Raw genomic sequence first — 23,018 nt, forward strand, 5'->3', positions numbered from 1 at the left:
AGAGTAAAGCTAATACTCCTCCACATCGAAAGGCGGTTGGGGGTGAGGCGTTTCAGGCGTGTCTGGGAGAAGTCCTGGGACACAGCTGGATTGGAAACAACTCAATGTCCCCAGGTAGTGATACCCGGTTTAGCGGCAGAAAATGAATGGAAAGATAAAATTGACCAGTCAACAACTAATGAGAGCATAAACAGTTCTTAGTTTCAGTTAAGGCCAACATCCAGAAGTTTAGTTTCAGTTATTTGACTTTAACAGGAATTAAATTAATATTTTGGACAACAGTGGTTAATTGTTGTAACACAGCAGAATTTTTTTACTTGTAATTTCAGGGTTTTGTTGGGAACACGATGATCATATTGGAATGTTGTGGGGGATGTGTCCCCTTCAGTGTGCGTGTCCATTGCATGTATTGAACCTGGAGCTTGGTGGTGTCTATAAATGTCTCACTGTCTCCAAAGAGATATTATTAGTGAGATATTATGCAGACACGTTACACTTGTAATGAAAGCTGAGTTTAAGGATCGGTATACTCCGACCCATGAGTACTCTATACTTAAGTAATCATGCAATAATGTAGTACAGAGTATTCAGGGCTGGGAATGTCAGTATTCTGGCGTCACAGCGGGTGTGAGATAGTCTGCAGTTATTTATGTCTTAATTTGGTTGTCTGTGGCTTTTACCTCAGGGGGAAACATTTATCCAAACTTGTCTGTCTAGAACAATGCAGTTTGCCACTAACTAATGACTAATGTCTTCTTACATTTTTTAGCATCAGACAAACTGCTGGGTGTGTGGAGAGAGATGGAGCAAACTGCTGTCAGCTGTGGTCAGGTAGATTTGACTTTTTCTCTCTGTGCATGTGTGCATAAAGAGTATTTATGTGTGTTTCAATAAGACTGAAACGTGTGGCTGTTTCTAGGTTAAGGTGAGTGAGTTGGAAGAGGAAATGATGCAGCTGCAGCCAGACATAGTGGATGTGCAGCGGCAGCCATGGAGGAGTGGAGAGGCCTTGGATACACTGTAAGTTTGAACCAAGCTTTATTGTAAAAAAAAAAAAAATACATAAAAATAACAAAAGTGACTTCTCTGTGATCTTGTATCCTGCTCTCCTCCCCTCTTTGTTCCTCAGTGAAGGAAAAGCCATGGAGCTGTTCCGAAAACTCAGAGAGAAGCCCAGAGGTTTGGACTATTCATGCTTCAGTTCACTTTTTATTTAACAGCGGTCACAGCATCTCCTTGTGAAAATAAACCTCCTTTGACATTGTTTCAGTTTGCTTCCTTTTCCTTCCACAGACCAGAGGTGTGCAGGAGACAGTCAGGAGGTGGTGCGTCTAGTGGTTCAGGCTGTGCAGTTCTATGAGAAGAAGCTCAGAGATTTCTACACACACCTCAGGTAGTCAAACACATTTTTAAATCATTAAACAATATGCACTGGTGAGCTTTCATTTGGAAACTTTTGCTGTTAAACTCAAGATCCATTATTTGGTGTTGAAGAGCAAAGTTGGTATCAGTTTTCAAGGATACTTATCATCAGGCTGGGAAAACACAAAGGCATTCCCAAGCCAGCTGAGCAATATAATCTCTCCAGGGTGCTGTGGGTTTGGCCTGGGTTCCCCTCCTCGTGGGACATGCCCAGAACACCTCACCAAGGAGGCATCCTTGTCGGATGCCCGAAACACCACAACTGGCTCTTTCTGATGTGGAGGAGTGGTGGTTCTAGTCTGAGCCCCTTCCAGATGGCCGAACTCGTCACCCTATCCCTAAGGGAGAGGCCAGGCACTCTTCAGAGAAAGCTCATTTCCGCCCCTTGTATCCGCAATCTGGTTCTTTCAGTTACCTCGAGCTGACAACCCTAGGTGAGGGTAGGGATGTAGATTGACCAGAAAATCGAAAAGGCTTTGCTTTCACGCTTAGCTCTTACTTCACCACGACGTACCAATACAGTGTCCACATCACTCCAGCCAAAGCACCAATCTCCCACTCCTATTTTTTCCAAAAATATTCTGCATGACTTTACATAATCCCAACCATTGGTGGCTGTCAAACTGGACCCATGCAAAAGTACAGATGAAATAATGTTTAATGATGAATCAGTTCTGTGAAGCCTTCTGGTGCTATGGCAGTCACTATGTTTCCATGAAGCCCAACACTACTACCAGAATTCTAGCAGAATTAAAATGTTCCACAAACTCAGCTCAATGAGAAAAAATGATGTCAAAGTGATCAAAATTTACAGTTTATGAAAACTGGTTTCAAACCTTAAACCTTTTTATAAACCAATCAGAAGAATAGCTGTTTCATGTGAGGAAAAACTGATTACACTCAAGCTGTTTTGCTTGTGCACATAAATGGGGATGTGTGCCAAGCGTGGCAGCTTCTCAGTTTAATTTGAATACAAACTCTCGTGTAATTAAAGAATCAACAGGAGCTCAGCAGTGACACCTACTGTGCTGAACAGCTGATACACATAAATATTTGGGGTATTAATCAAGCAAAAAGACAAATACACTACATATTCGTCATTTTCATGCATGCTCTATGTTCCAGTTATATGTGTCAGCACGTTAGCTACACGGGTGCTTCACCTCCAAATTCTGTTTTTATGTGTTATGCAGTAAGACTGCACTGTGCCGCCAGCGTGTGATGGAGTTACTGCCAAAGGTGGAGGGCGTGGTCCAGAAAATGGCGGAAAGCGAACAAGTGCTGATGAGTCTGCAGGAGAGACGACAGAGGGAGCTGTGGAACCTGCTCAAAGTCGCCTGTGTGAGCAAAAATGACCTGTTCACAAACACAAAGACACTTCCAATTCTGATCATAAGATAAGATAGATAAGATAACTCTTTATTGTCATTGCACAGTCATACATAGTACAGTAGTACAATGAAATCGGAAAACTGTCCTACGTCGGCACTACATATAACACAACACGACACGATATGACACATCACAACGCAACAAACAACACAACACAGTATATTAACTTAGTATAAAAAACAAGAATAAGTGTATGTGTATTGCACACTGTTATTATTGCACATTAATTATTATTGCACCTTGTTATAAATATAAATATTATTATTGTTATTGTTTTAAACATTGTTACCTCCCCCCTAAAAAAGTCCAGGTAGGTAGCCAGTCAGGTGAGCTATTTGCATTGATCAGGGCTATTGCCCTGTTGTAAAAGCTGTCCTTGAGTCTATTTGTTCGGGACCTCAGCAGCCTGAACCTCCTGCCAGACGGCAGCAGCTTAAACACTCGGTGTCCTGGGTGTGTGCAGTCCCGTAGGATGCTGCGTGCCCTCTTGAGACAGCGAGTGCTGTACAGGTCCTTCAGGGAGGGAAGAGGATGTCCAATGATTTTTTGGGCCATATTGATGACCCTCTGGAGTGCCTTTCTGTGTGCTGTGGTGCAGCTGGAGAACCACACACCGATGCAATATGTCAGCACACTTTCAATGGAGCAGCGGTAGAAGACGGTCAGCAGCTCCTTCTTCAGGTCCATTTTTCTGAGGATTCTCAGAAAGTGGAGACGCTGTTGGGCCTTCTTTAAGACCGCAGAGGTGTTAGAGCTCCATTGGAGGTCTGTGTCTATGTGCACACCCAGAAACTTGAAACTGGAGACCCTTTCCACGCACTCCCCGTTGATGCTGACAGGGTGCAGCTCGGACTTCCTCCTTCTGAAGTCAACTACCAGTTCTTTTGTCTTGGTGGTATTGAGGTCCAGGTTGTTGTCTACACACCAATCTGACAGCCTCTGAACTTCAGCTCTGTACGCAGTCTCATCTCCCCCTGAGATGAGCCCCACCACGGTGGTATCATCTGCAAACTTGATGACTGTGTTGTCTGGGTGGGAACTAACACAGTCATGTGTGTACAGAGTGTACAGTAGGGGACTCAGTACACTCACATACATATAGACTCATATACACTCACCAGCCGCTTCATTGGGTGCACTTTTCTAAAGCTGATTTAGAATTACATTTTGAGAAACACTGGAGATTTTGGTCCATGTTGACATGAAAGCGTCACACACAGAGTTGATGCAGATTTGTCAGCTCCTCATGATCCGTGATGTGAATCTGGAATTCTGAGATTTTATTATGTTCAGTAAATAAATTTGAAATGATTTGAGCTTTGTGATATGATGCATTATCCTGTCTGAAACAACATACTCAGGTAGACTGTGGCATTTAAACAATGCTCTGCTGATGCTGTGCCAAGATAATATCCCAACACCGTTACCCCACCAACAGCACCAGCAAGCCTGACACGTTCAAAGTTCCTTAAATCATCGTTCTTATTCATTCTGATGCTCAGTTTAAACTTCAGTAGGTTGTCTTACACAAGCCTAAATGCAATGAGTTGCTGCCATGTGATTGGCTGCGACTTATTTATGTTAACGTCAGTTGAATAGTTGTACTTAACAAAGTAAGCACACAAAATTAATTTGCTTACAGTTGTAGCCAGTAGTATATGTGTAATTTCTGTCTACTGTGATTATCAAGAGTGTTACATTTACTTTATCAGCTAATATTGACTAAAGTTCATCATCTTGTCTTACATAGAGTAAAGTTCGCAGTCCAGTGAGTGGGAGTCCTGATGGATTACGTACCCCGTCGTCAGTACTGACTCCCAGACACAGCTTACAACAACTGTGAGTGCACTCTCTCTCTCTCTCTCACTCACACACACACACACACACACACACACACACACACACACACACACACACGTGAGCACTGGGATGTGAGGGTAGGCGTCCATTCAGACCCTAAAATTAATGATTGTAATATTGTTGAGGTGGTGTAGGCTTACGTTTATTTTTACATGCCTATACATGATGACTAACCAAAAGAATTTTAAACTAATTATATATTGTGGGATTTTGTTTAAAGCCAACTTTTCAGAACATCTCAGATAGCACAGACACATAACAGGAATCCTAACAAAGTCGTCAGAGGAATGCATGAATAACTTTGGGTGTGTTTGCAGTGATGAGTCTCTTGTGGAGGAGAGCAGGACATTTGAGAGCCGCCTTCAGAGTTTGCTGCACGACACCATCCAGGAATCTGAGAGCAGTATGGAGGTGTGCAAACAGATGCATAGCAGCTGCATGGAAGTTTTTTGTGATTTTTTTTTTTTTTTTTTTAATTTTTTTTATTGTTTAACTAAAACAATTGCCTTTTGTTTTTGTCCTAGATGCTGAGGGAGTGGACGTGGCTGCGTGGAGGCCAGGATTTCTCCAGTGACCTCTCATAAACTGAGTTTCCATCTTTGCAGATATGTAGTACTCTGCTGCCTCTGTGTGGATGGGCTGTCAAATTACACGTGGGATGTATGACGACAGTCTGAAGTGAACGTGTAGCAGTTTAAAAAAGAAACAAAAAAAAATCATGTGAGATTGCTAACACCTTATTGGCTTTGTGAAAAAGAATAATTAAATCTATGTTCAGGATTAATGTCAGAGAGATTAATTGGAGTGTCATCTTTCAGCTTAAACAGAACATTCTGGCTGTAATTCCAGTAAAGATTAAAATCTTAATCTCATATTACATATTTGTACATTCCTATAGGCTTATGGTTTATGAAGCACCTTGCACAGTTCTGACCCAATATCTGCATACAGCATGATTATTGTAAATAATCTTTTGCTGGATTTGTAAGATGATCTCTTTCTTAGTTTAAGAACTAATTTTGTTTCATCGTGATTGTTGGTCTTTGGAAACCACAGATGTTATTCTTAACAAATGTGTGCCTTTAGCTGCGTGTTCATATCTGGAACACTACTTTTTATTGCAGGTTTTATTTGGTTTAAGGGTGTGATTTAGAATTGAAAAGAGGTCTGTTTTAACCGTTTGCTCAGTAACTGTATGAATGTGTTTTTAAACCCACTTATGAATGCATGGGGAAATGAGGAATATCTTCAATAAGAGGAACATGTATCAAATACAGCACAGTCCAGTATGCCACGAATAACTGCAAGTGTTTTGTTTATACTGTTGAATTGTTTTGACATGCTGGGTATGGCAATATTTTATACATTTTTTTAATCATTACCTTGAAACAATGAAAAAGAAGTTAAATGTGTGAATTTATCAAAACTGTGAATTACCACAAAACTAACATATTACTCTGGTCTGGTGTTTTGGCCTCATCACAATTGTTTCCACATTTTTCTTCTCGTTTTCATCTTAAGCCCAACAATTAAAGGTAGTACTGTAAAGATCACACAAGGTGATGCTTATTATCAAGTATCTCAGAATTATTTTGTGTACAGACTTTATGCTGTTAAGATTGTAAAAATGTCAAACAAAATTAAATCTTGACTCTGGTAAGCAGGTTTAATGTGACCTGGTGTTTTCTTTGCTTCATTTCCAAATAATTTGTTTGGACACGAGGACGCTGATGGCCTTGACTGTTTTATTGTGATTAAGAAAAATAATATACAGAATTAGTGCTTGTAGTACTCTGCCATCCCATGATTCATTAGGCTGTAGAACTTTTAGCAGCAATAATTTGTAACCTAGTAATGCGGGTATTCCATCTTACTTCCTTTAGTAATCTTTTTCTATACAATTGTCTCACTCACATTCTTGAGGAACTGAGGTTTGCAAAACATTTGTTTTTGCACAGCTCTCTGTGCATAGATCTCTACTTTGACTCTTTTAAATCATTGTCTCCTTGAATGACTATTTCAGCCAAGCTTTGGCTCTCAGAGGTCCTCATGTGTGACTCTAGAATACTTTGTTAGACACAGGTTTATTCAACTTGATGACTGCAAGGTTCCCAGATCCTGTGGCTGCACCTCAAGCCCAATTCATCACCCTCCAACCACTGCGCTCGACAGTTGAGGCGTTTGTGTTGATATGTTGCGTTTCGTTTTCCTCAAATGTAGTGTTGTGGGCAAACATCTCCACTTTGGTCTTACTGGTCCAAAGGATGTTGTTCTAGGAGTCTTGTGGTCTGTTCTGAAGTCACTTTGCAAACGTATATGCCACCAAGAGCAGAGGATTTGTCCTGGCAGGGGTGGTCAAACTTGCTGATGATCAGTTAATCATGTGCAGTTAATTACCAGCACTTGACCAATACTACTTACCCCTCTTAATTCCTATGGAAGTACTAAGGGTGTACAGGGCTGCAGAGTACTGTGAAAACAATTTTTCACATGACTAACATCAGTAGGGTGGGGAGAGAAAAAAAAAAAAAAAAAAAAAAAAAAAAAACACAAGCCAAAACCCACTAAAAATCTGTTTTAAAGTCTTTATTTCATTCAATAAAGCCAGTTTGAGGTCCTAACTGATGGCTAACTTCCTATACAAAGCACAGCACAGGTAAAGTGAAATGTAGTGCTCAAGGTTTAACAGTTACAGGACATAAAACATGACAAAACAAAGAGGTCATATAGAGATCCTAATTTTTTGACCAAACAAAACCTGAAAACAAAATTTTTAGGTAACCAAGGGCTCACAGTGTTTAACTGTTTTATTTAGGTGGAAACAAAATCAGTCCACTCAGACACATGACCCGTTTTTTCCTGCTTATTTCTCTCTAGCCTCTATTGCATCAGTTGTAAATATGACAATGAAAAGTCTAAAAGAAAAAAAAAGAAAAGAAAAAAGACAAAACCTTAGCATTTAAAGCATGCAACAAAACTACAACATACCAAAACAAGCACCCTCTAACAATCTCACTGATGTCTAAATCCCAGAGTATCTGAACAAAACCTGCCTGAATAACACAGAATGACAGGGTGCTTCAGACACATGCTATTAAAAGTGCACTTTGTCTGGCCAAAGCAGCCAAGAAGTAGCACAGTATTTAGAGAATGGGGTATTTGAATAAACTGGCTGCGAGACTGTATGCAGTACTCTGGTAATATATGCTAAAAACTGATGTGTGGGTCATGTCAATAACACTGTGAAATCCTTGCTTTAGAATTACAGTACTAGAGGTCTTAGAGGCTGTTTGGAGTTTCAGGGTTAAGGCCAAAGTGTGTGTGTGTGTCTCAGAGGGAAGATTTGTTGATGCGTTGCTGAGTGGGGCCATAGTGGTGTGTTCTTCTCCTTTGTTTGCTTTCCTCTCCTCTTGCCAGTCCTGTTCAATCCTTACGCCTCCAGCTCGAAACAGAGGCCGATTTTGTGTCCACCGGCGTTCACGTTCTTCCCGTCGATCAGAGCAGAGAGGGTGAGCTTCACTCCTGCAGGAAAGAGCGTCACATTGTGTATCATGTAACCATACAGATGCGCTTTAGGCTGTTATCACAGAATACATGTTTTTGGGTGTTTTTTAAGAAGTCAAACGGCTAACCTGGCCTGAGTGTTTGTGTGTATCCAACTCCAACGAGACAGGCGTTGTTAACCTTGGCCTGTGAGGAGAAACAGATCATCAGTTGAGATAGTCATAAACACTGCATTAGGAGAGTGTATGGAGTAGGTTACATAATATGGAGTTTATCATAAATATGAATATCAATCAGCCTCAGGCAACCGTTGCAGAGAAGTAAGATAATGATGTTTGAGAAGCACACAGCTGTAGGGATGACTCAGTAGGCAGCTGGTTCCACATTCAAATATTTGAACAACTATTGGATGGATGCTCATAAAAAGAATGGTATCCAGTGACTTCCTCCAGCATGCATTTTAGAGTTGTATAAATCTCTTGATGATTCTGGGACGGGTTAAAACACGTTTATCCTTTTTGTCATTGAACTTTTTTGGTAAAAAATAAGTATGGATCGTAATTTTTTTTTGTCAATTGTAACTTATTAACAACAATATAAACATTTTTTGTGAGTCTGGTGTGATCAACCAACAGATTAAGACTTTAAGCGGCACCCCTTTGCTCACAGAAAAGCAAGGATGCAGTAAATAAATAAATAAATGCATTTAGGTAAATCCATGAGTTAATTAATGCTAATAAAAATCTGTTCAGTGGTCTTTGTGATTATCAAAATATCTGAAGTCTAGCAGGAGGTATCTTTAGAGCATTCACATTTTGCTTAATCATATCCCTATTCCCTAAAAAAAAAAAAAAAAAAATCCCTTATTTTATTGTCAAATATCATTTATTTCAACTCAGCTTACTGAGTTTGTTTCTTAACTCATTATTTACACAGTCCACCCAATGCTTATATAATAAATACAATTTTATTTGCATAGCACCTTTCAAGATTTAAAAAAAAAAAAAAAAAAAAAGGATCACAAAAAGCTTCAGACCTTCTCAGACCACTAAGTCCACAGATCTCAAGCTCAAAGGAGAGAGTTCCAGAGTCTGGGCACCACCGTTACAAAAGCTCTGTCACCTTTCGTTTTCAGCCTCATATGCTTACTACCCAATATTATTGTGCCAAAACAGTAACTACCATGGTGGGCCATACTGCAACACATGCATTCATAAATTTTCTTAGCTGCTGGAGCATATCACAGCTGTCACTGAGCACATGGCAGAGTACAACCAGTCTGCAGGGCCAACGCAGAAACAGACAACCACTTACACCTTCAGCCAATTTAGCAACACCAACTAAACTAACATGCATGTCTTTGGACTGTCGAAGGAAGCTGGAATATCCAGAGACAACGCATGCACAGACATAAATAACAGGGAATCTCAACACAGAACCTCCCAAGCTAGACAGCAGATTTGAACCCACAACCTTTTTGTTATGCAGATCTAACCACTGCAGCACTGTGCCACCCCTGAGTACCATTGTACATTTAACTCAAACCTCCAGCAGAGTCCCACAAAAGTTATAGCGTGATTAGCTAGCAGTGAAAATGTATCATTTATTTATGTATGTTAGACGTGTGCGGGATGTTTTGTCAGTTCTCACAGAGAGGGATGCATCCTTATCCAGCTGGTATTTGGCTCCAAGTCCAAAGCGTGTGTTATTGCTGCCTGCTGTCCAGGCTAGGTTGACTGCTGTTTCCAGGTTGCTGTTCACCTTTTGGTAAATGGAGCCACCGAACTCCGTGCCATCATTACTGAAATACAACACCAAACACAATTTAAAACTGAGGGGAAAAAACAAAAACAACAAAACCCCTAAACTTTGTGCTATGCTGTAGTGACTCACACGCTGGTATGAAGTTGGAAGTCACCAGTCTTGTATCCAAGGGCAAAGTTGTTCTTGATGAGTTTAGATTTGGCAGTGTCGAAAGCCATCTGGTAACCAGCCAGCCAGCCCTCGAAGCCAAGCACAGCCGCTGTGTGGACAGTGGGGCCGGCCATGTCGAAGTCCAGGTCACAGCCCACATTCACAAAGTCCCGCTTGTAGCTGGTCTTCAGTTTGGCGCTCTTCTTGCTAAAGATCGTAATTATTAGACACATGTCCTATTGAGAACATTTATTAAAAACCCTGAGAACAACAGAGCGTTACTCTTACCCAGTGTTCGGCACAAATGACGTGTCCAGACCGAGCTTCAGGCCGTTGGCCAGCTACAGACAGACAGAAGACTTAATACATTAAGTACTGAAGTATTAGCCACCACATATTATTAAAGCTTTCCTTATTTTCTGTCATACGTATATGTTTTAAAGAGGTAGGTACTTATCACCATCATCCAAACACTCAAAACTTTGGTTTTTTTCTACTCTTTGATGTCAATGAGAGCAGATGTCTATAATATTATCATCACAGACATGAAGCTTTAGTCGTGAGCCACACACTTGCTATCCAAATTTCTTGTCATGAGGAGCAACCCATCAGTAATAATAATATTATTTTTTATTAAAAAATAAAAATATAATACTGGCAGCTCAGCCTCCCAGTAGATGCACCTATGGTATGAATGTCAAAACCCTACATTTGCCTAGTTCTTAAGATATCACATTCACAATATTTTCAGAAAACATGACCTCTGACCTCTAACCTTGAGGCAGAGGTCAATGCGATTTAAACACATCTGAGGTTTTTAGTAGATACACCAATGCTATTTTGCCCCCCCAATAAATAAAATTCCTGTTTGTTTGACTTCACCTGGTCCTCCAACGTGATTTCTGTTGTAAGAGTGTTGTCAGTGTTCCACTTCTGGTTGAAGGTGAGCCCCAGATCTTTCATTTTGTACTTTGTCTCCAGGTGGCCTCCAGACCTCCCTGTATCTGTGTTGTTGGAGCCAGAAGTGGTGAACTCCTGTAGGAGAGACGGATCGAGTAATGAGGGGAAGATGGAAGATTAGGTGGAAGGGAAAGTAGAAAGAGACATCAGAGCACAGCTAAAGACACTAGAGGCCGGGGGGAAACGGAGACAGGGATAACAAGCATTACGTTTTTGGCTTTTCCTCTGCCAAACAATCCCTCACAGGGTTGCATGACTGGTTATTCAAATAAATAAATAAATAAATAAATAAATAAATAAATAAAAATCTAGACCTTTAAGATGGAGAAGTGAGCTGGGAAGGTAAACTGAGGACTGTGAGGGAGAGGCTGGTCATGAGTGTTTAACGATCAGTGCTATTACAGCTGCGGTTGGGGTAATGCTGTCACTTAGGTGAGCCGTTACTGCAAAGAAATAGTTGGCAGAAAGCCTGCACACAAACACACACTGCTATCACTCTTGCACCCTGCAGTGCACCTGTGTTTAATGATTACATATGCACACACACTCACTCTCCTACTCTTACCATCTGACAGGAGCATCCAAAGAAGAAGCAGAGAAAAGAGAAAACGGAGGAAGTTAGGGAAAACCACAGTCTACATGTGACAGTTTGACTGCTTGCTGGGAAAATGAAAACCAGAGCTACAAAAAGTAAACGTGGATGTCTTTTTAATGCTTTTTGAGTGAGGCTTTAAGCTGGATCAGATTTGGAAAACTATGCAAGAGCTCATTTGTGGTTTTACTATGGTAACCGGTTTATGGCAACACAGATACATGGCACGTCTTGGTGAAACTCTTTCCCTTCATGACAGAACATGCTGCTTCAGAGGAGAGAGTAAGGAATAAACTCATTCGACAGGCGTGTTTCTCTGCTGACTCTGTATGTAGAGGCACGTCAGGCACTCTGACATGAAGACCTCCAAAGCCGTGAGTCAGACCTTTGCTCTACATCTAAGTGCTTAGAAAGACGTTTGAAACTAAATTTAAACACATCCAGTGACAACAGTAATACTTACAACTCCACTTTGAGACTTGGTCTTAACATCTAGCTTCAATATTCCATAGCCTGTGGAAAAGAAATTAGGATATTTTAAAAAATACATATATATTACAAGGAAGGGCAGTAAAAATAATCTCTTTGCACTGGCCAGAAGAACAATAGACACCTGCAGCACAGAGCACACAAAGCATTCTCTGAAAATCAGTCCTGCACCATAGTTTGTGCCCAAACAGCTTCAGTATGATAGCAACAGAAGAGCAGCAGTTACATATACATGTTAAGTAGATTTCTTCACTTACCAAAGCCTTTACTGAAGATGTCTTTGGCAGATTTCCCCAGATCCGAGTATGCAGGAGGGACAGCCATTGTGCCTGAGGAAAGAAATGTACAAATAGTTTAATCACAGCATTGACACACACACACCCACACATATGTGCACTTTTCATGTAAAGAGATACTCCAGCAATTTAGAAATACACTTTTACAACACTGGGGAAATTGCAAGATTTAAAAGTCTGTCCAGCAGAGCACTAAATATGCACATTTCTAGCTTTCCAGTTTGGATTAAAGTACAAATCTGTTGGATCACACATTTGCCTTTCATACCTCAACCTCTGAAACATTTGTGCCATGTAGAATAGCACAATATGAGCTTTCAATCGTTACTGAAGCACATATTGTGTAGTTTTTCCAACAAAGATTAAATGGATACAGAAACAATAGCAGAGTGTCCCTTTAAAAAATTAAAAATAAAATAAATCAAGATGCTAACGCAAAATGAATTTTAGAGCTCTGCACTGGAAGCTGTGCAATGCAAATAGCACTTCTGAGGGGACACACACACACACACACACACACACACACACACACCATTTTCGATCAACCATCTACTCACCAACAATCATTACACATCAATACAAGCCAGTAGGGGGGCTGTCTGGGTGCTGGTTATAGCTCCTCTCCTCCCCCTCTATCTTCCACAGAAACCCTATTGATTGCCTAGCAGCAGTACATGAGCAAGCAGCAAAGGTTGTTAAACCAATGAAACCGTTTCCCTAGTTTAGGAGGACAGTATACAAGTCTTATTTTTGCAACAGCTGTTGCAGAATGAACAAAAATAGCATCGTTACTGTGAACAAATATCAACATAGCATATTTTTTTTGCAGACTGCGGCCAGGTCACTGCAGCAGAGCCAGCACAAGCAGTGGCTGGTTTGGTTAGTCAGCAACTACCACTCCTGCACACCACTGCACTGTAGTGTTTCAGAGGCATCAGTGTCCCCTGGGTCAGTGTGCACGTGTCTGCGAAGAAGATAGCCTTGGCATTGACTTATATCCTATAAGTGTTCAATATTTTACTACCAGCACACCTTTTTGTGGCTCCTGCTCATGCGCCCCTCACCTAACTGGTCTCTTCTACAGAAGATGGGGAATGCAGCTAACACGTGCATGACTGAGCCACTGCAGACAGATCAAATGCTGTCACTTGGGGAAAAAAATAAAAAAATAAAACTGAAAGCAAATGAAAACCGCTTAGACACAAAGACCCCTTCTCTCCCTGTAATGAAACCAACATGCAATGCAGGGACCCTGATGATAATCCATCTGTGTTTTTACATGTAATCCCCCACACCACTCACCATGTCCCTTTGGTGCATGGCTCTGACACGTCACACAGTGGTCTTTGTTTTCTGCATGTTTGCCTTTTCCTGGCATGTCCTGCTGCAGTACAATCCCAACATTCTGTGCCATGACTCTTCAGAGGGAGAAGTAAAAGCAGGGACAATGGGAAACTTTTGGCAAGAAGTCCTTCGCCACTTTAATTAACAGCATCATCACACAATACAAACTCTTGTTTGAAAGTGGCTCACAACATGTTACAGCTACTGTAGACATACCTAACTGATGTAAACCAGAGCACTCTGTGCACTGCATGCAAACCTAGCCTGTGTGTAGACGTGAAAAGACCTTTTGAAATACTTTTTCCTCCACCCCGCACACAAGAGTACAGAAAAACAGAACAAATCATGAAAGTAAATCACATAGATAAATATGCACTTTAATGCCAGGTTCCTTAAAGTCTGGCGCATCACCTACAGAGATCTATATTTACAATAACCCCTCTCCAAATCCAAATGGGGAAAAGATGCTTAAACAGATGAACTCAATATGTGCACCAAAGCCCAGTTGAAGAAAGTGTGAATAATGCAAAGCTACTTAACAGAGTCCGGGGGGAATAGCAAATGCAGTAGGCACCAACTTTTTTTTAGGCTGATATGGCCAACTTTGTGATAAATCCAATAGTAAAAGTCTCTTTTTTTTTTGGTGTTATGTGACAAATGAATGTTCAATATTCACTCATTCTCCTCTAGCTTTCTAATATTTTCATTGTGTCCTTTTTTTTTTTCTTTTTTTTAATAGATCAAGGCCAGAGTAACCCAAGTTTAAGTGTTCATTAAGGCGTTTGTCACATAGATATAAAATAAGCTCAGAGATAAGCGGGTGTTAAACACAGGGTGCTTGGTTTATGTAAACATGTAATTTGTTGTTGTTCTGGTTTACGTGCTGAAAATGGTTTTTTTTGTGTATGTTGTGTTAGACTTGTACATAGTTAAACATATATGGATCAAATAATGCTGAATTCTGGATATGGATTTGTAAGCAATGAAATTTGAAATAAGGGGGAAGGAACAGGAAAAGTGTAAACTTCATCCGACTCCTTTTCGAACATACATTCTGTAGACATAGATATATACATGAAAACTTGATTTTTAAGTTTTGTTTTTTTTCCTCTTGTTATTTCAATTATATTTGCATGTTGGAAATAAAATGATATCTATTTTCTATCAACCTCCCCGAGTTAAAACATTGACTCTTAAACTAAAAAAAAAAAAAAAAAAAATTCTCCAACTTTTGGATAATAAAAGCTTGCGTTATCTTAAGATTGTCATCATTTTCACATAATACAAATCCATCACCTGTGGTCTCAATATTCATTTCCCAGACACTCAGCAACTACATGCAATTCCCCAATCTGTCTTTGTCATTCCACCCGACAGACAATCCTTCTCCAGTCTCTATCCCCTCACCCCCTTCTCCACACAGGTCCCTCCCCCCCCCCCCACTTAGTTTCCTCACCAAGTCGCAGCTCTAAATTTAGCCCATGTGAACATGACACTGAATTACATGTGACTTGGCTTTTAACATGTGTCCTCCTCCAGGTTCAGCCTATTAAGATCCCTATTTTTTTTTTTTTTAAGTACCAGCACAGTGTGTTTATGCACAAACACCTGCCACTCATCGTATTACTTACGATGCGCATACGTAATTATATGCAAGTTGTAGCCAGGTGATAGACTGGAGTAAGCGCAAAGGCCAAGATGACCCCACATAAACAACATGGACGTATTTGAACACAAACAAAATGTTAAATGACTTAAAAATCCATAGAACTGTCCAACGCAACATGCTTTTAGTACATACTGCTCAATTTGCGAGCAGCACAAATTCCCAATGTTTATTATAATAATAATAATAATAATAATAATAATAATAATAATGAATTGCATTTATATAGCACTTTTCGAGACCCTCAAAGCACTTTACAATTGCACTATTCAGTCACTCTCACATTGACACACTGGTGGAGGCAAGCTACAGTTGTAGCCACAGCTGACTTGGGACAGACTGACAGAAGCGAGGCTGCCATATCGAGCAATCGGCCCCTCTGGCCATCACCAGTAGGCGGTAGGTGAAGTGTCTTGGTCAAGGACACAACGACCAAGACAGACAGAGCATGGGATCGAATCGGTAACCTTCCGGTTACAAGATGAACCTCCCAACGACCTAAACCACAGTCGCCCCGATGTTGCACTTCCTATCAGCTGACTAATTTGAGTATTGTTTCTTCTCTTAAATACACTGTGAAATATAAAAACATCTAAATATCTAATCCGAGTCCAGATTAACTGTGGAGAAGAGCAACTTATATATATTACATATGTTTAACCCCTCAAGTTGAACTGGTATCGTCTGCAGGATTAAATGAAAGGAATAATTCTGACATTCGCATCCAATAACAAGCCATAAAAGGGTGTCAAATATGCAATTAGGCAGTTGCACAACTCTAGCATAGCGTACAGATAACCAAACCAAGAGTGTGTGTGTGTGCGTGTGTGTACCATAATGTAGGGAATGTTTGTGAGAGATAAGGTGAAGTACAGTGAAGTTATAGCTTAAACGTAAAGTGAAATATGCAGCTCTGTCCTGCATTAGAGTCACTTTTAATGGGTTTTAATGTGTACAGTGACAACAAAAAGACTTCTGCTGTGTGTAAGCATGTGTTTATAAGTAGCCTTAGTTTATACAATGCTTGCATCATCCAATAGGGCCTTAATAAACCTTTTTACAGTGACACAATAAGGCATTTAAAGGCCATCTTTATAGTTTCCAGCAGTGCTTTTCACTATCTAGTTAACAACTTAAGTTAAATACATCACTAGACTTTGCACCAGCTCCTGCTACATGTGCTGCAGAAAGTGCTGAGATAGGTGTGAACCACGTTTTCTGAACTACTCTGCTAAACACACCATGTGAGGACACCACTTCTAAATTAACCCAGTCATGCTTTTTATTTCTACAGAACACACACACCGATGCCAATAACAATGAACAGCAATGATTATCAAAATATCGGCTGATAGCACTTTCACTGATTGCTTTATCCAAATAACCTAATAAAACTCTGTGTCTCTCTAGGCCATTGGCAAGGATAAGATTCTATAATTGAACAGGAAGGGAAGCCTGAACAACAGGTTACAATCAATGACAAAAGATAGCGGTGCTAGTTGTTAATGTTCTTTTGTGTTTCTCAACAAACACACAGATAAGACGTTTAAAATAGATTTATGGTCTCCCGTCCCCCGGTCCTTAGCGAACATGCTCATGGCCAGATGCGTCCACCCTTTCATATACACATCTCCTTTTTTTAAAAGCACAATCTCTATTTTAAGTTGTGTATTTCAAATGTTGCAGCACAACAGTGCAATAAATCGCACTTATTATCGCTCATAAAAATTTGTTTTGTTGTTTTCGCTACATGCCGTCAACACTCGTGGTAAGTTTTGGGAAGAGGGCTAAACTTCAGTTTTTCGAGGATGTTTTATGATAGTTAATTTTGGCTAACTATGGGAACACACAGGCCCGAACTGGCATTAAAACCTTGGCATAGCCGTCTGCGGTGGCTACTCCCACCCATGTGTGACTCATATCTCACTAAAAATCAAGCGGTTGTTGACAACAACTACCAATGCAGGAAAAAAAAATCGCAAAACAGTACCTTACAAATAAAATATAATAAGGGACTTGCAAAAGAATCTTGCTTAGCTTACCTTTAGTTTTGTAGCGGAGTGTTGCAGAGTTTCAAAGGACTGCTCGCTGCAGCGGAGCACAGTGAAGAAGAAAGCAGAGGGAACCAGACTGAGCAGGCGCAGGTCAGACCTCCAGCAGAGGGCGGGGCCGTTGTGCAAGTGACGTTGGGCACCAAATCTCTCTTTTATTATAAAATGTTTGCAATATGCACATTGTGTCCATGACGCACACAGGCCTAATCATTCATTAGAGAATAAATTAATGCCCAGCAGCATTTGAAATAGAGAAAAATAGGGTAATATGTTGAAAAATGTAACTAAGAGGTCTGAGAGGTTAGTAATTCCAGTGTATATAAGAGTCTAAGAATATTTAAACACGGCCAGCTTCATACATTAAGAGAAAATGGAGGGGAGAAAGGATATATAATTCTAATGCCTGAGAGAGAATAGACAATAATTTAGAGATTTCAGTGTAAATGTACCAGCTCACAGAAATAGAGGGACTTTGGTTGGAAGAATCTGATAAGATTTAATGCTTTATTACACCTCTCTCAGAAATAACGCAATACTTCAACCCCACTCCCCACCCACCCTTTCTGCTGAAACCCAAAATCCAAAACCCAAAGTACAAACTGCTACGATGTTTTGTTTTGTTTTTCCTTTTATTAAAGACTATTGGACACATGGTGATCTGTGTGGTCTTTAATTGTGAAATTCCCTGAGAAAGTAAGATTATATGTTTCTGAGTATATACCTTCAGAATGGAGATCTGGGTGCTAAAAATACTGTTACTGAGAAATGGATATTATTACAGGAGAGCCCAGTGCACATGGACGGAACTCACAAAGGGCATGTATAAAATGGAGATCATAACAAAACGTTTCATTTATCCATCCAAATAATTTGTTTTATCCTGGGGAAAATTAGTCTGTTCTTGGCAATTATTATTATAACAATAATAATAATGAAAACACCTAAAAAAGAAATAGGGAAGAAAATCATGTCATATTTGGTGAAAACGGCATATGGCTTTATTATAGTACTCTGTTTATATAAGTGTATACTATATTAGAAAATTAGGGTTGCTACACTGAATAATTGTTTCTATAATTCCACAAACACTAACCTTTCATATTTTTGTTAAAGATCATGGACTCCAGTAACAAAGAAATGTGGTAAACATACTCTCAGTACAAGTACCTTAGTGAAAAGTTTTATTCATATTGTTAAAGCCTCTATAGTGCTGGAAAAAAGGGGAGAATAATAACTGTGAAACTGCTATATTTACTAGAAGTGCACTCTGGAGTCAATGACAATGACCTCTACCTAATGTCCCCTTCGAACGAGTGGGTTTATAAACCCTGAGTTAAGCATGTCAGGCAAACTGGGTACCTCCTGTGTACTTAGGCTGCACGCTCTGACAGACATTTGGTCATATTTATATTTATTTTTGCATTAGCTAAGATTAGGGGGATTGTTAAGATTTGAGTGTAGCTCGATAATTAATTAGAAGAGAGTACTGCTGATCCTGAAAGACAACACGCAGGGTCACTATACCTCCTTATACAAAGCGACAGGATTAAAGGTTTAAAACTGCAGAAACCATTAGATTTAGAGGTTTTAGTTCTGATTACAGTTACTATTGTGTTTTAAGAAGCCCAGCGCTTTGTCTTTGTCTTATTCTTTCGGGAATTTGATCGCTGTATACGCTTTTCGATTAATAATATTTGCCCGGCCTTCTCTATTTCTGTGTGCGCCTGCTCCGTTGCCATGGTGAGGAGTACTGCAACAAGTGCCGAGACCTCGGCGTCATCAGCGTGCGTGAAAACAATCAACTGATAAACAACAGGGGACAGAGGTAAATAGATTACCGTCTCTTCTTTAGCCTAAATGGAGCTGGTTGCAGCGACGTTAAGATTACCTGCAAGTTATTCGTGACTAAACACGTGCGTGTTTTGTATCTTATCCTGAATACGTCGAAAGAAAAGGTGTTGAGGAGATAACTTTACAACGAGGTAATTAACATAGCAATAGTTAGCCTTTAGCAAGCCCTGAAACAGAGGAAGAACATGTATTTCCACTACTATATTCTGAAGAATCACTGTATTCCGATCAGCTGAATTAGGTACAGAAGCTGCTCTTCTGTATAGTCTATATGAGTTGGGTTAATTACTTTTTATTAGAAAGGTGCAGGCCAAATTAAATCAGCAGTCTTACGTGTTTTTAAGTGACATTAGCAAATAATTCACATCGTCTTTTTCAGATGTGTGAAGGACCTTCGTCTATATCTGGGCCAATTCCCCCGGATCCTTCTCTGTTTCCCCAGTACTACAAGCGACCAGCTTCAGGTGGGGTGCAGCCACGTGACTGTGGTGTAATAATTTTTTTTCACACAATCCTTTATTTAGATATTGCAGCATTGAGATATGAGTTGGGGGGTTGTGATGGAAGGATGGCAACTAAAGTGAAAAGGAAAGTTTACAAGATAGTAATGAGACCTGCTGTGATTTGTACTTTGAAGATGGTGGCACTAACAAAAAGACAGGAGGCCAAGTTCGAGGGTGCACAGCTGAAGATGTTTGTTTATTAGAAATGAGTCCATCAGAGGGTCAGCTCAGGCTGAATGGTTTGGAGACAAAGTTAAAGAGCCATAGGGTGAGTTGGTCAGACCAAATAACCATGAAAATTGGACTTAAGAAAAGAAAACTAAAAAATCTATAATTATGATCAAAATTAAATACACAGTGGATTTTTAGTGCATGTTTTCTAGGACAGGAATGGCACTGAAACTAATAAAAACTAAACCGAAATGACCAGGCCCACTTTGGATATTAAAATTTCAGTAATTTCAAATAAACTAAAATGGAAAGCTAAATATTTATAATTAAAGGCTTAAAGCTACCCAAAATACTTAAAAACTGCAACAAATATTAAACTCTAATAATTCTAGCTCAAGTTTATTTTATTTTTCTCTTCTCCTCAAGCTCGGGGTCGTTTAGAGGGAAACCATGATGGTACTTTGGCCCTGCTTTCAGGGCCCCTTGCTCCAGATCCTGTGTTGTACCCAGGTTGCTACAGTGCTCGTACCCCAGCACAACACCCCCGCATCAGCCCCAATGCTACCCATATCCTGGAACGAGGTCAGAAAGGGGTTGTAGGGGAATTACTAAAAATAGACAGTATTTCTATCTCTCCTGTTCCAAAACAGAGTAAGTGGTTTGTTTGTTTTTTTTAAACTACTAGTTATTAAGATTGAACACTGATGTATTAGCTTTTGGTATTTTTTAGCATCTTATTATAGAAAGCATGAAAATAATGAATTTGAATGATTGCATTTGTTAAAAGAAAATTAAGACAGCCTTTCTTACCCTCAGAACAGCGAGTGATGCATGATTTTGGTAAAGAGAACGTCCGTCGACTGCGAGAGATCCAGAAACGCTGCAAAGAGCAGGAGGCTGAGAGAGCACAATCACGCGCTGTTCCAGTTAAAGCTCTTTGGACCGCCTCAAAATACCAGAATGTCCCATCGAGGGTGATGGCTCAGCTGCAGGCAAGAAGCATATCTGTGAAAGATGCCCGTCCGTGAGCACTTCATTTTTCCTCATCAGGTTTTGACCAGTCTGTTTCTTTTATGAAGGTTTCCAGTCCAAGTGTTAAGCCACAGTGTCAAAACTTTCTGAAGGCGCATTCCTATGGTGGGTCTGCTTCCCCACAAAGGCCACAGTCCAAAACTTCACGTGTAGCTGAGCAGCGTCGGGCCTCCTGCAACTCTACACAGGACCTGGACTTGCAAGTGAGAATTGCTAAAGTTTTATTGGAAGTTCACATCTACATTTTAAACATGCTTCTAGAGATTGTTTAAATTGCAGTTACAGGTTCAAGGTCAGACAATAGACTTCATAAAACATAATGCCCGGACTGCAGGAAAAACTGTGATTCGGCGGTCCCAGTCACTGACAAACCTCAGAGATAAGCCTGTACCCAGTGCAGTCAAGGGCCAGGTTCCTCAATAGTGAGTGTTATTGAAACCTTCAGTGTCAGTGTGCTTAATGCTCATGATATTTCACCACTAGATACTTTTGACTTTTCTGACACCCTTGTTTTTTTTTCTCTGCCCTTTGACATTGACACTAATATAGCCTTCAGGAAAGGAAGGAGCAGTGGCGTAAAGAGAAAGAAGAAAGGAGGAGGAATACTCCTGATCCTACGGTCCCAACTGGACACACCTTGATGCCTGAGAATGAGAGACAGGAGACTCTGAAGTCCCTAAAAGAGAGTATGATTCCTCCCTTACTTTCATACATGTAGATAACTGCCACGGGAATGCCCGTGATCTCTAAAGATATTACACAGTGCTTTTAACTTGGCAGTGTTGTGTGTGTGTGTACTGCTTGTACATTAGTCCTAAAATCTAGTAATGGGATGTGGTGGCTGAGCCTTTGGAGTGTGTGTTGAGAAATCCAGGAAGTCTTTTATGAAGCGTGTATCAAGGCTTAGTTGTTGTTGGATCACCACCTTTAAGTTGCAGAAACAATTTTGTTTCTAGTAAAATTCTTTTCTTGGTTTGATTTTTCGTCAGTTTGGCCAAACAATCTGGACTATAAATATGGCAAACTAATCCACTGCTGTAGGGAGAAAAAAAGACTGGGCTGTCAGTCTGTTGAAAAGCCTATTATTTCTTCCTCCGGTGCTCAGCCATCCATCATAATAACAGCAGCTTAGTAAGTACAGTAAATAGTACAGAATGAACATCAGTATTTGCCTCACTAATTATGTGTTTCTGACTTTTTTTTTTCTTCAGCCCACCGCTCCCTGGTGACCGAGCTGCTCTCCCTGCCTCTCAAAGCTGACAATCTGAGTATTCGCTCACGCCGGGCCCAACTTGACTGTAGGCTTTCTGAAATTGAAGAAGCCATAAAGATTTTCTCCAGAGACAGAGTTTTTGTAAAAATAGATTCCTAACACACGAGGAAAAGGAGGGAAGGAAGTGGCTAAGTAAATGTATTGCTTTATTGAGATTAACTTTCATTTTTTAGTTGCATTAGGTAACATTACGCTGATTGTTGTGAAATTTTTATTTTTTCAAATGTGATTAAATCATTTTGTAAGCTTATTACAAAATACAAAAAACAAAATATTATTGAAGTGATAAGATTCTTACGTGAAACTTGTCCTTTATACATGCTGCTCACTTGTATGTAGAAAAGAGAGGCAGATATTGTCCAAACTTACTATCGGAGCATCTTTAGGTGTCATTTGCTGAGATGTCATTTCTTTTGTATGGATGTGCTAATGACTTATGATTGTGACTGCTAATAATTTATAATAAAGAACATTTTTGTGAAGTTATTGTGTTTGTACTTACATCATTTTTGTAACGTGGAATATTAAAACCTACCAAACAATACACTACAGCTTTTTTTTTTTTAGTTAATTTCATTTCATGAATAAATATTGAAACACACTAGAACTCAGTAAATTTTGATTGTTCCGTTTCATTTTGTGTCACATTTATACTATAATTATACTAGTTGAAGCAGATGTGAACGCCGTGGCTA

The 23,018-nt window shown here is 39.9% G+C and overlaps 3 protein-coding genes across 9 annotated transcripts in view; 2 read left to right on the top strand and 1 right to left on the bottom strand.

The window, feature by feature from the left end:
• Nucleotides 1-7,610, top strand: part of ikbkb (inhibitor of nuclear factor kappa B kinase subunit beta) — a 29,863-nt gene extending 22,253 nt beyond the window's left edge. The window contains exons 15-22 of the mRNA XM_040050251.1: nt 770-831; nt 920-1,020; nt 1,130-1,179; nt 1,294-1,393; nt 2,616-2,763; nt 4,565-4,653; nt 4,992-5,085; nt 5,199-7,610. Coding sequence (XP_039906185.1) covers nt 770-831; nt 920-1,020; nt 1,130-1,179; nt 1,294-1,393; nt 2,616-2,763; nt 4,565-4,653; nt 4,992-5,085; nt 5,199-5,258 — 704 coding nt within the window. The 3' untranslated portion in view covers nt 5,259-7,610. The remainder of the gene's footprint in view (nt 1-769; nt 832-919; nt 1,021-1,129; nt 1,180-1,293; nt 1,394-2,615; nt 2,764-4,564; nt 4,654-4,991; nt 5,086-5,198) is intronic.
• On the bottom strand, nt 7,246-17,614 carry vdac3 (voltage-dependent anion channel 3). Of its 3 annotated transcripts, XM_040050259.1 has the most exons (11): nt 17,482-17,614; nt 13,732-13,847; nt 12,391-12,462; nt 12,108-12,157; nt 11,618-11,620; nt 10,975-11,127; nt 10,381-10,433; nt 10,072-10,299; nt 9,829-9,979; nt 8,307-8,364; nt 7,246-8,196 (listed from the first exon to the last, which is right to left on the bottom strand). In XM_040050259.1, exons 2-11 carry the CDS (start codon nt 13,841-13,843, stop codon nt 8,105-8,107), a joined length of 972 nt encoding a protein of 323 aa, XP_039906193.1. In that variant the 5' UTR covers nt 13,844-13,847; nt 17,482-17,614; the 3' UTR covers nt 7,246-8,104. The 3 variants fall into 3 exon arrangements, with proteins under 3 accessions (XP_039906193.1, XP_039906194.1, XP_039906195.1); XM_040050260.1 differs by lacking the exon at nt 11,618-11,620; XM_040050261.1 differs by lacking the exon at nt 13,732-13,847 and having other exon boundaries at nt 17,482-17,610.
• Nucleotides 17,615-18,923: 1,309 nt separating this feature from the next.
• enkd1 (enkurin domain containing 1) lies at nt 18,924-22,821 on the top strand. 5 transcript variants are annotated; one of them, XM_040050254.1, is made up of 9 exons: nt 18,924-19,318; nt 19,724-19,808; nt 20,445-20,669; nt 20,835-21,010; nt 21,098-21,253; nt 21,330-21,472; nt 21,600-21,736; nt 22,040-22,181; nt 22,262-22,433. In XM_040050254.1, exons 2-9 carry the CDS (start codon nt 19,724-19,726, stop codon nt 22,308-22,310), a joined length of 1,113 nt encoding a protein of 370 aa, XP_039906188.1. In that variant the 5' UTR covers nt 18,924-19,318; the 3' UTR covers nt 22,311-22,433. The 5 variants fall into 5 exon arrangements, with proteins under 5 accessions (XP_039906188.1, XP_039906186.1, XP_039906189.1 ...); XM_040050252.1 differs by lacking the exon at nt 18,924-19,318 and adding an exon at nt 19,325-19,475; XM_040050255.1 differs by lacking the exon at nt 18,924-19,318 and adding an exon at nt 19,325-19,475 and having other exon boundaries at nt 21,336-21,472.
• Nucleotides 22,822-23,018: the final 197 nt, after the last annotated feature.

Source organism: Simochromis diagramma, unplaced genomic scaffold (genome assembly GCF_900408965.1).
Source record: "Simochromis diagramma unplaced genomic scaffold, fSimDia1.1 OVJJ01000131.1, whole genome shotgun sequence".
In the NCBI taxonomy this organism is placed as follows: domain Eukaryota; kingdom Metazoa; phylum Chordata; class Actinopteri; order Cichliformes; family Cichlidae; genus Simochromis; species Simochromis diagramma.

Bases quoted from the DNA above. Each gene is read 5' to 3' on its own strand.
- vdac3 (XM_040050259.1), bottom strand. From the start codon at position 13,843: ATGGCACAGAATGTTGGGATTGTACTGCAGCAGGACATGCCAGGAAAA. The intron at 10,434-10,974 runs GTGAAGTCAAAC...GTCTGTCTGTAG, and splicing joins AAATCACGTTGGAGGACCAG to CTGGCCAACGGCCTGAAGCT. The intron at 8,197-8,306 runs GTTAGCCGTTTG...TCTTTCCTGCAG, and splicing joins CACACAAACACTCAGGCCAG to GAGTGAAGCTCACCCTCTCT.
- enkd1 (XM_040050254.1), top strand. From the start codon at position 19,724: ATGTGTGAAGGACCTTCGTCTATATCTGGGCCAATTCCCCCGGATCCT. The intron at 21,011-21,097 runs GCAAGAAGCATA...TCTTTTATGAAG, and splicing joins GGGTGATGGCTCAGCTGCAG to GTTTCCAGTCCAAGTGTTAA. The intron at 21,254-21,329 runs GTGAGAATTGCT...TTTAAATTGCAG, and splicing joins CACAGGACCTGGACTTGCAA to TTACAGGTTCAAGGTCAGAC.